The sequence below is a fragment of the Bufo bufo genome, chromosome 3 (genome assembly GCF_905171765.1).
Source record: "Bufo bufo chromosome 3, aBufBuf1.1, whole genome shotgun sequence".
Classification (NCBI taxonomy): Eukaryota; Metazoa; Chordata; class Amphibia; order Anura; family Bufonidae; genus Bufo; species Bufo bufo.
The window spans coordinates 572,684,572-572,697,181 of record NC_053391.1 but is presented as its reverse complement, the minus strand read 5'-3'; the positions used below and the strand labels follow the sequence as shown (position 1 = coordinate 572,697,181).

The following is a 12,610-nucleotide window of genomic DNA, read 5'->3' as shown; positions in this document are numbered from 1 at the left end:
GGCTGCTGTCTGTACAGATTGTCTCTTTATTCTGCCAGTAGCACGCAGGCCAATGACACATCCAAACTGGCATTTAAACGCTCTCACAGGAAGCACAGCTGGAGAGCCCGACAGCGCACTCCGCTCTCTAATCTCGGCCTTCAGAAATAACTAAAGTATGAAAATAGTCCTTATCATATAGGATATAAATGTATGAGAAGATGGGGTGCCCCAGCATAATAGAATGTGCAATACAAAAGTCTAATAAAATGTAAAAGAACATCTAAGCAAGGCTCGATTCAGATCGCAATTTTAAAATATGTCCATGGTGTGGCCGCAACAGGCAGACAATTTTCAATATGGCAATGAGTCCATATAGGACATGGACAATAGGCTCCACTGGTCTTGAGGTCCATGTTCTGTGAGACACTGACCAAAGTAATGAGGTGTGTATAGCAACATTTACTTCTAGGGGTCGGTGTGTTGTTCATGTGCGCAAAGGCCACCCCATGGACAAAAACTACGGCCGCCTGAATCGGCCCTTAGGCACTAGAAATGGCCTATTAGTAATGAGAAGGTTCAGAATAGTTATTATTGAGGGTCCAGTCTTCTACACTAATGTCATAGAGAACTAAAACTGCTGACTCTTTGAAGAAAACATAAGCTTGAAAGTGTAGTGCCCAAGCTGAGATCCTGAGGACCACGGCTTTATAGACGTGTGCTTATTTATTACTTATGCACGTGGCTATAAATTCTACTGAAAAACTGCATATAATGAAGCCCATGTACAGAACATACGAGCATAAACCATGCCTACACAGCTACAGCACAACAGATCTCAAGCATGAAGACCAAACTTTCAGCACATGAATATTATAAATTTAAGATGGAGTTCTTTTAGTGCTGCCTTTTATAAGCCACAATTAATGGAATTCACTAAAGGGGTTGTCTCAAAACCCTGTCCATTTGACCTCCAGCTTAAATATTTGGCAATAATGTTTCCCTCAGGATGAACAGATGATAGCCGTGGGTTACAAAAGCCAGACCAGACATTTCCCATTGAGAATGTAGTTGTCTTCATAATACAACCCTATAAAGTGTATATAACTCATATTCTATACTTAAAAACAGCAAATGTATTGTTTCAACAGAACGATGGAACTCCCTTATAGGGTACAGACAATAAGAAGCAAATTTTCACTTTGTGCCAAGAAGGCAACATTACATGGACTCATTCTGAAGTCAGATCCAGGCGGGCAAAAGTACTGAAGCCTACTTCTAGGATGCCTACATCAAACTTTACCATGTATCTTCTCAATTCTACTGTAGTTGAACCACCAATGGGACAAAAATCCAACCCAACTTGTTGGGTTCCAAAATTTTAAATGGTCATCCTGATATACTCAACTTTTACTTGATCTTGAGGCTAAGAAAGAACCCACAGTTTAGTAGAAACACCAAAACCATGACCATGACAGAACACATAGCTGTGGATGTCAATTTAAGCATAAAGATAGAAAACATAAGCATAAAGATAGCAAGTTGTATGAACTTACGGTGAAGACTTAGTGAAATGTTGATGGTGCGTTCCTCCGTAAATCCCTTCAGGTTCGGGATCTTGGCGCAGTTCAATGTTGTTTGGGCCGGGCTGTCCCCCATGTTGATCCAGCACACGGTCTCTTCAGCATAGTTAAAGTCCATCGCTGTTGTCTGCTTGGTGCTGGTTGGGTTAATACCTAGCACCGGTGCTCCATTCAAGTATGTGGCCAAGATGTTTTGTGTGCTGGCAATAAGTAGAACTGTAGGTCTTTCTACTGGCTCTATAAAAAAAAATTGACATTTTAAACTTTTATAGCTTTAATTTGTAAAACATCCTGGAAGTATCTAAAACAGTCACAAAGGCAGAACTGCAAAATGTCTGCCAAGATGTAGCTCTGAAAATCAATTGCATTGTGTCAACTTGGAACTTACTAATACAAGCATATGGAAATGTAGGATGCGGTGCTTCTGTAACAGGGTACTGATGGAGGGTGGCGTCATATAGACTTGAATCCATAACATGACCATCCATATCATGGTGCATAAACAAAAGTACTATTAAAAGGGGTCGGCCCACAAAAATATCAAAATTTTTCAAACCAGCACCTAGATCTAAATACTTTCGCAATTGCGTGTAATTGCGTAGTCCCGGCCGGTGACTCTTGCGCGCGAGGGAAGCTGCGATAGTAATCCGATGAAGAAAATCTTCTGTGTGACGTCACACTGGATACGGATGCCTGCTTGGACCAAAACACCGACGCGTTTCTAAACTATCGAGTTCCTTCCTCAGGGTACTCGATAGTTCAGAAACGCGTCGCACTCCGAAGCAAAACAGCGCCACCACCCATACTCAAGAGGTATACCAGCAGACAACAGAAACAGGCAAGTGATACACCTCCATGGTACGAGTGCTCGCAACTCAGTCAGCAACTACATGAAGGTAACCATTACTACAATCGGCTCCTAAATTAGGGGGACCACATATACATATACATATACATATATATATATATATATATATATACACACACACACACACACACACACACACATACACACACATACACAGTACAGACCAAAAGTTTGGACACACCTTCTCATTCAAAGAGTTTTCTTTATTTTCATGACTATGAAGGCATCAAAACTATGAATTAACACATGTGGAATTATATACATAACAAACAAGTGTGAAACAACTGAAAATATGTCATATTCTAGGTTCTTCAAAGTAGCCACCTTTTGCTTTGATTACTGCTTTGCACACTCTTGGCATTCTCTTGATGAGCTTCACATATGACATATTTTCAGTTGTTTCACACTTGTTTGTTATGTATATAATTCCACATGTGTTAATTCATAGTCTACAATTTTTAAGCTGTTTTGGAGATGTTGGGATACATCGCTTATGCTCCTATTTGGATCAATGAGATCTCTCCTCTCCCAGGGGTGTGCCCTTTCTGCTGCAGCTGGTGGCAGTCTCAGTGAGCAGGACAGAGAAATTAGAAAGAGCCAACAGCCGGTGGCGCTATACAGATTTTATTGAATAGCTCAGTAGCTATAATACATTTTTAATTACATGCACTTACAAAAAGTATTCAGATCCAGGTGCTGGTTTCCAGATATGAAAGATCCAACTAGAGACCTATATGCACCACCTAATACCCATGTTAGGCAGATGCCATCTGGAGGAGATGGCGAGCTTCAGTAAGCTTTTATACCCGATACAGATGACTCCAGTACGACTCAAGCACTCAGATGTTAATACCTTCAGGACTTTGGCCTACTCGCAGATATAGGATCTCTTGAGTTAAACGGATGCCCCAGAGAGAGGATGGGGGGGGAGAATAGGTTTCCCAGACATCAAGAGTTATAACCTGGTAAGTCTACTGAGACTTTGCCTTGATTGACTTAAAGGATCTAATTAATTACTCTTCTAATCTTGACTTGATACAAGATACTCTGCTCTACCTCCAATACTCAAAGCAGTTTGGTTAAAGATGCAACAGTGGCATGAAAAGCCACAAGGCATAAATTCCAGCTGCATTTTCTTATGCCTAAATTCCTGTCGCCTTAGTGGCACCCAGAATTTCAGCAGGCCCACACAATAAACTTTTCACAACATGGCATGAGCGGGGGATTTTGACTGTCAAAGACCTCAGGAGAAGAGGTGCTGTACATTTCCAGAATTATGTGAAAAATATACTCTTGAGGAGGCACACTTTTTGGCGCATTATCAATTAGTTAGGTTTCTTTGTCTCAGACTCTGAGACCTCTCAGATGTTGGAGGGGAAATCTCCCATCATATCTTGATAGATCCTCCGAATGAGAAGCAGTTGGAAAGGGATCTTTAGAATTCAGAAATAGCGGCAAAGATCGTAGAAGGACATGAATCGGTCACTGGAGAAGTATTGCGAGAGTCCCAGTTTAGACTCATTCAAGATATCCTGGCTCTTGATGTGCTGTCCCAAATGTCATGAACAAGAGTCCGATTTGACTCATGGCATTCAGGCCTGCTCAGCAATGGTTGCGTACTGGGAGAAGGTGATATAACGTATTCGATATGATAAATTGGATGTTGATACGTCTCTGAAACCGGAGACAATTTTGTTTCATTCCAGCCCGATTAGATCTCCCATTCCTCTGGTTGTTCATGTTGTCTTATTGGTGGCCAAGACATGACTCACTGGGTGAAAACAAGTACGCCTCCAAGTAATTGAGCTCATCTCACAAGTCAAAGTATGCTTAGACATGGACCAATAAGGAAGCTGAGCACTTGCAAGAGCCTTCTTCAAAAAGAGGGGCCCTTTCCTTTGCCCCTTTCTAACAGATACTGAAGAGCTATCAACTTTTCTCTACACAGTTTGGTTTGTCACATCAGAGATGGCTGGTGCATTGGGTGGGTACAGTATAAAACACTTATCCATTAGGTACGACTTATATGGCCCTTTGAGGGTGGGCGGTGTGCCATCTGTGAGAAAAAGGGATGGGGGGGGAGGAAGAGGAACGTGGGGGGTAGATTTTCAGGTTTTATTTCTACTTTACTACTTGGGAACACTTGGTACATTTCTGCTTTATCACCTGTAAACTTCGTATTGTATTATGCTGTTTAAACTATTGTTTAATAATATATATTAAAGGGCTTGTCCAGTTTCTCTCCCGCTCCTGACATCAGGCATGGCAAGACACTGCTGCAGGCCGCATGAGACAGTTGCTGTATAATGGGGTCCGGCAGAGCTTCGGCCGCATTCCGGCAAAAATGCCATGAATCAGCCAGAGACAAACCGCTGCATGCTTTGGTTTGTGTCTGGCCGATTCCTGGCATTGTCTGCCGGATCGTAGTGCCGCAGGTGTGAAAGTAGCCTAAGACAGCTTAATGCTTACGGTTCTTTGCTTTGCAGGACTTGTTGTCAGGCTGTAGCAGATAGCCCTCTACACATCCACAGGTGTAAGACCCTTCCGTGTTCTGGCATGTCTGACTGCATGTCCCATACAGCGTGCACTCATCAAAGTCTGTGGAAAGAGCAAAGAGGTCAGTATGCAAACTTAAAAAAAGAAGCATTGATGTGTGGTAAATCTAGCCTCAGAGGTGTCTATACTACTATTTATGATTAAAAAAAAACAAAAAAAAAAGACAGATGCAATACACATAATTGCTGCATATACCTGTAAAAAAAAAGCTAGAAAGAAATAATTTATAAAGTTATCGTGCTTCCACATAATGGATTTCTACAGACAAGATGGATATACATGTGCATAGGAAATGTAAATAAAAGCTACTTCCTACCATATTGGCTCCCATAGAGTTAATACCCGGAATAGTATAGCTGGCCAGGTATAGAGTCTAGGGGGTCTGTGTATATAGGAAAGTCGGCTTCTCTTCCCTTTCTATATTAGCTATATGAAACCTCTCCATCCCGGCCCTTAGACCTGATTCACACTGGTGTATCTTCCATCAGTGTTTGTAAGAAAAAAACAGGAGTGGATCCAAAACATGATAGAGGCTCGCATCTCTACATCGTCCTTTTACTGTTTTTAATTTCAGCTTCTGGGTTTGGCTTATGAAGCCCAAGGCGACACACTGACCTAAGCACGCAAGTGTGAATGAGGACTTTCAGAATTCTGGCGCACGTGCCTTATACCACATTTATTAAAGGGGTTTTTCTGGATTTTCATACTGATGACCTATCCTCAGGATTGGTCATCAGTATCTGATCGGTGGGGGTCCGACACCCGTGATCCCCACCAATCAGCTGTTTAAGAGGGCCCCAATGCTCCAGTGAGCACCGCAGCGCCGTAGATTGTATGGCGGCCGTGCTTGGTACCGCGTTCAGCCTCATAGAAGTGAATAGGGCCCGAGTGCAACACCAAGCACAGCCGCTATACAATGTACGGCACGGAAAGCACCGCTGCCTGCTCGAACAGCTGATCGTCGGGGGTCCTGGAAGGTGCCAATAAGGGCATCACCTTTTTAGAGTCATCAAATGGAGGAAAAAGAAAACTAGAAAATGCATTCATGGGACAGAAGTTAAATGAACCGTGCAAAAACATAACAACTCTTCTAAAAGAAACTAAGATTTAATAGAAGGTCTTTAACACACATTTCTTTATCTTTTCATAAGCCAACATAAGGCCTCATGCACACAACTGTGATATCTGCATCTCTATGTCCATACCACAAATTATGGAGCAGGTCCCATTCTGTATGAGATCACCCATATCTACTGAGGAGAGTGAAAAAAGGAGGAATGCTCACAGGAGAGATCCGTGATTTGCGGACTGAAATACAGATACAGTAGTGTACATGAGGCTTAAATCTGACCCCTTTCTTGGGCGGTTACATGACCGCTGTGCCTTTTCAATTCCCTTTTAGGTTAGTTCCTTACTGGGAAGTATCTCACATAAGAGTAACTGATTTTGTCACATTTGTTTCACAATTTGCTTTGCATTTAAAAGTTTTTCCTGTATGAAACCACTGGTATCAGCAAAATGACACTTTCCTCAAAAGTATGCTAGAATTTGGAGTCATCCTTACTGACCTTTGCAAGTCTTGCCATCTTCGGTGAGCTGGAAAGAGGAGTTACAGTAGCATACAGGCCCATTGGAGGTACGTGCGCAGTGGTGCTGACACCCTGATACCGTGCAGTTGTGAGCATATTCTACAGAGGGGAAGACACAAAATAGAATATTAGATGTCGCACAACAAACTTAAAAAATAGAAGGTAAATGGATTCATGGACACATAGAAGAATACGTTGTCTCTTAACATAGTCAAGATGTAGATCATGAACTGATCTCTGGGACCAAATATCAGAGGTATGACATGAAGCTCCTGGATCCCTATGCTAACCCAGAACCTACAATGTGCCATTTGTAATACTGGTGTCTTCTTGTGGCTCCTCATCGGGCACCAGGTCATGGATTAATCAGTGCAGATATTTTGCACAGCAAAAACGCTGTTAAACCCAACCTTAATCCATTAGGTCACGAGCACATATGGCGGACACACTGCAGATTTTCACCAGCGGTACTGCGTGCGGAAAATCTGCAATGTATACAGTAACAACCAAAAGTGGAGGAGATTTTATATAAAAATCTAATTCACACACTGCAGAAGGTTTTTGCAATTTGACCTGCAGTGTGGTCCTTAAAGGTGTTCAGCCCTGGAGGCCTTTGCTACAGACCCCCCCACCCCAACATGCCGGGACCAACAGCGGTAATCACACCTGATCCCTGCTGCAGTTTCTGGCTCCATCACTACGTGTGTTACGGGTCACCTGACGAGCCACAGCAATCATGTTTCACCCATGTGTTATGTGACCCAGTGAAATGATGAATGGGCGACTTCACCACTGCAGCCAGTCGTTGGTGCAGCGGACACGTGACCTATGTCTGGCCAGTTGGTGACGCGGAGAGACCCAGGATCTGCAGAACTGGCAGTGTATCAATGGAGACGGAACCCAGCAGCGAGGATCAGGCGAGTACGATTACCACCGCAGGGCCAGCCATGCTGGGGGCTCTGCAGAAAAGGCCCCTGGGGTGAACAACCCCTTGGTTGAACTTGATGGACTTATGTCTTGTTTCAACTGTATTAACTATGTTACTATGTAAATCTTCAGCACATCAACTTATGCCGAGGTCTTCTGCTGTAGATTTCACCTTTCGCAGTGCAAAAATATGTAGCAAACCCACACCAAAATACACATGGATCTCATGTCGATTTGGCTGTGGATCCGTGGCACAATCTGTTTATAACTTCTAGCAGGAATAATAAAGGAATGGCACAGCACAGAGTCATAAGAACAGATGCTCCAGAATTGGTATTACTTGGGGAATGCAAGTAGTTACTAAAAAAACATGTCAGGAGAGGGGACAGGTCCTCTTTAAAAAGACATAAAAACATAGCATAAAAATTAACCCCAAAAAATGACAATGGGGCACATTCACTAACAGTGTCCGACTTTGCACTAAGAATACGAATCACAGTCTTAATATTAGGCACATTTACTATTCTGCCACATGGACCTTTGTAAATTTGGAGACTGGAGTATTGTAATCCTGTGCCAGATTCTGTTCATGCACCAGAAATCTGTCAACTGGCGCATTTTCACCGGTAAATCTGCCTCCGTGAATGTCCTTAAAGTCAAAATACCAGTCTGATAATAACTGCACAACCTCGGTATTTAACGGTCATGCCTGCGGGTTTATTTATCTTGTCCTTGGCAGGTAACTAGTCATAAATGAAGCAGTCACTGGCAGGCGGAAATGGCTTCATCATGTCTAGCTCTCCGTGTACACAGAAGAGAAATCTCCCTGGGGTTGGTATGGCGAGCATTCCACATGCAGAGAAGTTAATTGGACAGATTAATTATTATGTGCAATGATCCCATAAAGTGTGACTGTTCTGCAGCTGAAGTCCTTGCCACCCGCAGCAGCCTGACTAGCACCTTTTACAGTGCCCTGCGAGGGATTGAGGGAAGATGGAAGTTATAGTCCTTCATCATTTCCAGACGGTAGTGCCCCGATAGGCATCAGCAGGCTGAGCTGGTGGCGTCACAATTCATCTTGGTTCATGAAGTTCACTAAAGAACTATTCCTCAAAAATGCATCAAACCCTCTAGACCAGAAGGCTTCTAAAAATAAAAAAACTGCAGTGCAAGAGGTTGGGCCTCTCCCGACGTGCTAGCTTGTACAGTATGGCAGTGTGCGGATGACTTATGTCTCACCAGTCACTTCCTCTGGACGACCACAAGTATGTCTCTGTACGTGGCTGTTTATGAGAAGCTGACCTTCTCTCAGCACCAGAACTAGAAAATAACCGCATCAGCATGTTCCAGCTTTCCACGCACGTTAACCTTTTACCACAAACCGAGGGATCTACACCAGACTTTCAGCATCTTATTAATTTCTAGGGTATTTCAGTTCACACGTCTAATGAGGACTGGCCAGCACCCCTGGCATTCCAGGAAAAATCTGTATTCTTCACAAAACACCGATTCTGGATCATCATTGCTCTGTTGTTCCTCCTAGAAATGTATGAATACATGTGAGGGACAACTGACTAGTTGTCCTGCCCCTCTGACTCCGACAAGCAGAATAGGAAGAGCAGATACATCAATGTCACGGCACCTGGAAAGTGTCTTAACCTGGAACAGAATTTTGTTTCATTTTGGACATGCTGGACACAAGGGCCCAGATTTCCTAATCCTGTAGATGGAGGATATTTTGAACAAGCTGTGTAGACCTTCTCCAGATTCATCACAGGGGCTAAGGCTGGACGATAAATCTGGTGCGGGGACAGACAGTTTATACTCTATACCAACTATTGGTTGGCTTACCTTGAGACTGAGCTTTTATGCCAGAATTGTGATGCAAATTTAGAGCAAAATGGCACCTCTTAAGCCCCTTTCCTGTGAAGCCCCACTCCAAACTGCGCTGCTTTCTAGACAGATTTTTGGTGCAGACACATTAGTAAATATGGCCACGTTTTTTTTGGCCAACTTTTTGTCTAGTCCTATTTTGCGCATCTTTTGGCCAAAGATACCAGCTCCAAGGTGGCATAAAAACTGTGTAAAGTCCCGATATTACAAAGCCCTTTGGCATATTCTTGCATCACAGATTTTAACGGATTTAACAATCCAAATCAATTTGCCGAAAAGTAAATAATGGTGCAGGCACAAAATTCTGATGTGAAATAGAACGTTTTTCTGCGTATAAAAAAGAAAGTCCCACGTATCACCGGGAAAAAAAAACCACAACTATTATTTAAGTACCAAAAATAAATAAAAAAAATTAAAAAAAATAAATGGGTCATGAACAAAACAATCATAGCCTTGTTCTTACCTCCTTAGCATACAATTCAGTTGAGCATTCTGGTGGTGCACTGCATCACGTCAACCTCCCAGATAATTCCGTAAAGAAGAAATATGTCGCACTGTGACGTTGATCCTTTATTAATATACAGATAAAATCACATCGGACGGCAGTAGGAGAAGCTTAGACAAGGTGCCAGCCATTTCACGTATCTCCACGCTTCATCTTGGCCAAAGAGAATCGTGGAGATACGGAAAATGTCTATTGCCTTGTCTAAGCTCCTCATACCTCTGCCCGATTTTATCTGGATATTAACAAGGGATCCACACAACAGTGGTGGGAGCCGTATATTTCTTCTTTATGAATGTACAAGGCATTGTGTCTGGTTTAACGGTTAATTATCCTGAGACAGATTTGCTTTAAAAGGGTATTCAGATTTCTGCAACTAAAGGTTATTTTAAGCATAACATAAAATCCACCTTTTGTATAAGGCTATTTGAGAGGTCTGGCAGGGAATAGCTGCCAGCGGTCTCTGGATCCGGCACTGCCGGACGCTGCCTGAAAGCCTGCAGACCCATTAACTATAATGGGGATCGGCGGACATCCGTTCGCAACCCACCAAATATGCCGGGAATCAGCCAGATTAAAGCTGCTGCATGCAACAGTATTTGTCCGGCCGATTCTCGGTATATTTGCAGAGTTGTGGCCGGATCTCCACCAGTCTCCCTTATAGTTAATGGGACTGGCGGGCATTCAGGCAGTGTCTGGCAATGCCAGATGCAGAGAGCTCCGGTAGGCTGTTCCCTGCCAAAACAGCCTGCCGGACCTCTCCAACGGCATTGAGAAACTAGCATAAACTCGTCACTGTTTTCAAGATCTCTGCTTGCTGTCTTTCAGGACAAAATTTTAGGAGCTTGCCAAACGGGTAAAAAGTAAATCGGAGAAAGAAGTTGCTCAACTTAAGAGGGTTCTTGTTACACAACTGATGTCGGGTCAATCAACAATATACAAGTTGATCAGTGCTCTTTTAAAGGGTCTTTCACATAGCATGATGAACGGTGCGCCAAATTTAGGACAGTAGCTCATGCTGGATGGAAGATGGCTGGTATTACTAAATATTTTAAGGCCTCATGCACATGACTGCATTTTGTTTTGTGGTCCACAAACTGTGGATCCACAAAATACAGATGTGGTTCATGTACCGTCATGATTTTTTTTAGGTGTGGATCCATTCACTTCAACGGCGCCGTGGTGTGCATTTTGAAACATATTCTATCTTTTTGCGGACAAACGGATGCAGAAAGCATATTGACGATCCATGTGCTTTCAGCACCTGTGTGTCCAATCAGCGAAAACATAGAACATGTCCTATATCTAGTTGCAAAATGCAGACCGCGGACCTACTGAAGTCCACAGATCAGTAAAAAATGTGGATGCAACACGGATCAGCAGATCAACAATTTGCGGACCACAAAATACATACAGGTGTGTGCATGAGGCATCAAGGGGTTCTCTGGGCTACAGATATTGATGACCCATCAATACCAGATCGGTGGGGGTCAGACACCCAGCCCTCCCCCTTATTGATCAGTTGTCTTGGGCTGCTACAGCACCAGAAACTAACAGTGTTCAGGGCAGAAGCAGAACGCTCCACAGACTATGTCGTTTCTGCCACCAAAGCTCCCATTGACATGAATAGGAAGTAAGCTGCACCGTGCACGGAGACGTCTTCCTCCAGCTCTGTTCACTGTATAGTCTCTGGCGCCAAAACAGTTGATCGTCGGGGGTCCTGGGTGTTTGTCCCCCACCAATCTGATACGGATAACCTATCCAGAGGATAGGTCATCAACATCTTAAGCCTGGAGAACCCATTAACTTTATACCCAATATTGGTTGGCTGAGATGGAGATAGAATTTGACACCAGAATTGTGGTGCAATTTTGGTGCAAAATGTTGCATATTAAACTACACGATCTTAAAACACACAACCCTTGTCAGGCAAGTAAAGCCCCCTTGTTGACTTAGGCATGGATGAATTATGTAAACCATGATGTGGAAAACATTTGGCCACAATTCACACCAGAATCTAGGTGCACTGACATTCGTAAATATAGGCCATTATTTTCTGTGAAAAACCTGCGCTGAAACGTCCTAATCCATGGTGAATGTGCATTTCAAGTAGATACATGTGCACTGAACACGATGGGAAGTAGAGTCAATCAAGATCTGCCTAAACTATATGGAGATGCCCTTGTCCCTAGAAATGACATTCAAATACTGGGTGCGGAGAAGCGGAGGAGAGCGGCCGGTGGAATTCTCCATGAGCTTTACATCTGAAATAGTGGATGAGACAAGCGCCTACCTTGTAAATGAAAGTGTACAGTGCAGAGGAATTAAGAGCGCCATCTCCAGCTCTATGGGACATCATTAAAGAGTAGAAAAGGAGGATGTTCTCAGAGAACACAAAGTGCCCATTGTGGCAGGCCCAGCAGCTGAGCGCCTCTTGCACTTGTACTGTGTCGAATCAATTTAACAGGAGAGCACTGATGAATCCTGATGAGAGTGCATGGCCAGGAATTATTTGCAATTCTTTGATTTTGCTTCCTCCATGCTCACTCCACCAGAAAGAGGAAAGCATGATCTTGTGCAGGAAGAGCTGTTGGCAGTGACCCATAGCAATTAAAATTGGAAAAACTGGTAGTCTCAAGGGGTGCGGAAAATTCTGAGCATGTTATAGGCTCTGGAGTTCACTGGATCTGAGGGGGCACAGATATTAATCCTC

The 12,610-nt window shown here is 43.3% G+C and overlaps 1 protein-coding gene across 1 annotated transcript in view; it reads right to left on the bottom strand.

Annotated features, from left to right (window-relative positions):
- LRP1 (LDL receptor related protein 1) overlaps positions 1-12,610 on the bottom strand; it is a 297,752-nt gene that overhangs the window by 172,685 nt on the left and 112,457 nt on the right. The window contains exons 4-6 of the mRNA XM_040425719.1: positions 6,555-6,674; positions 4,900-5,028; positions 1,536-1,799 (exon numbers count right to left, since the gene is read on the bottom strand). Coding sequence (XP_040281653.1) covers positions 1,536-1,799; positions 4,900-5,028; positions 6,555-6,674 — 513 coding nt within the window. The remainder of the gene's footprint in view (positions 1-1,535; positions 1,800-4,899; positions 5,029-6,554; positions 6,675-12,610) is intronic.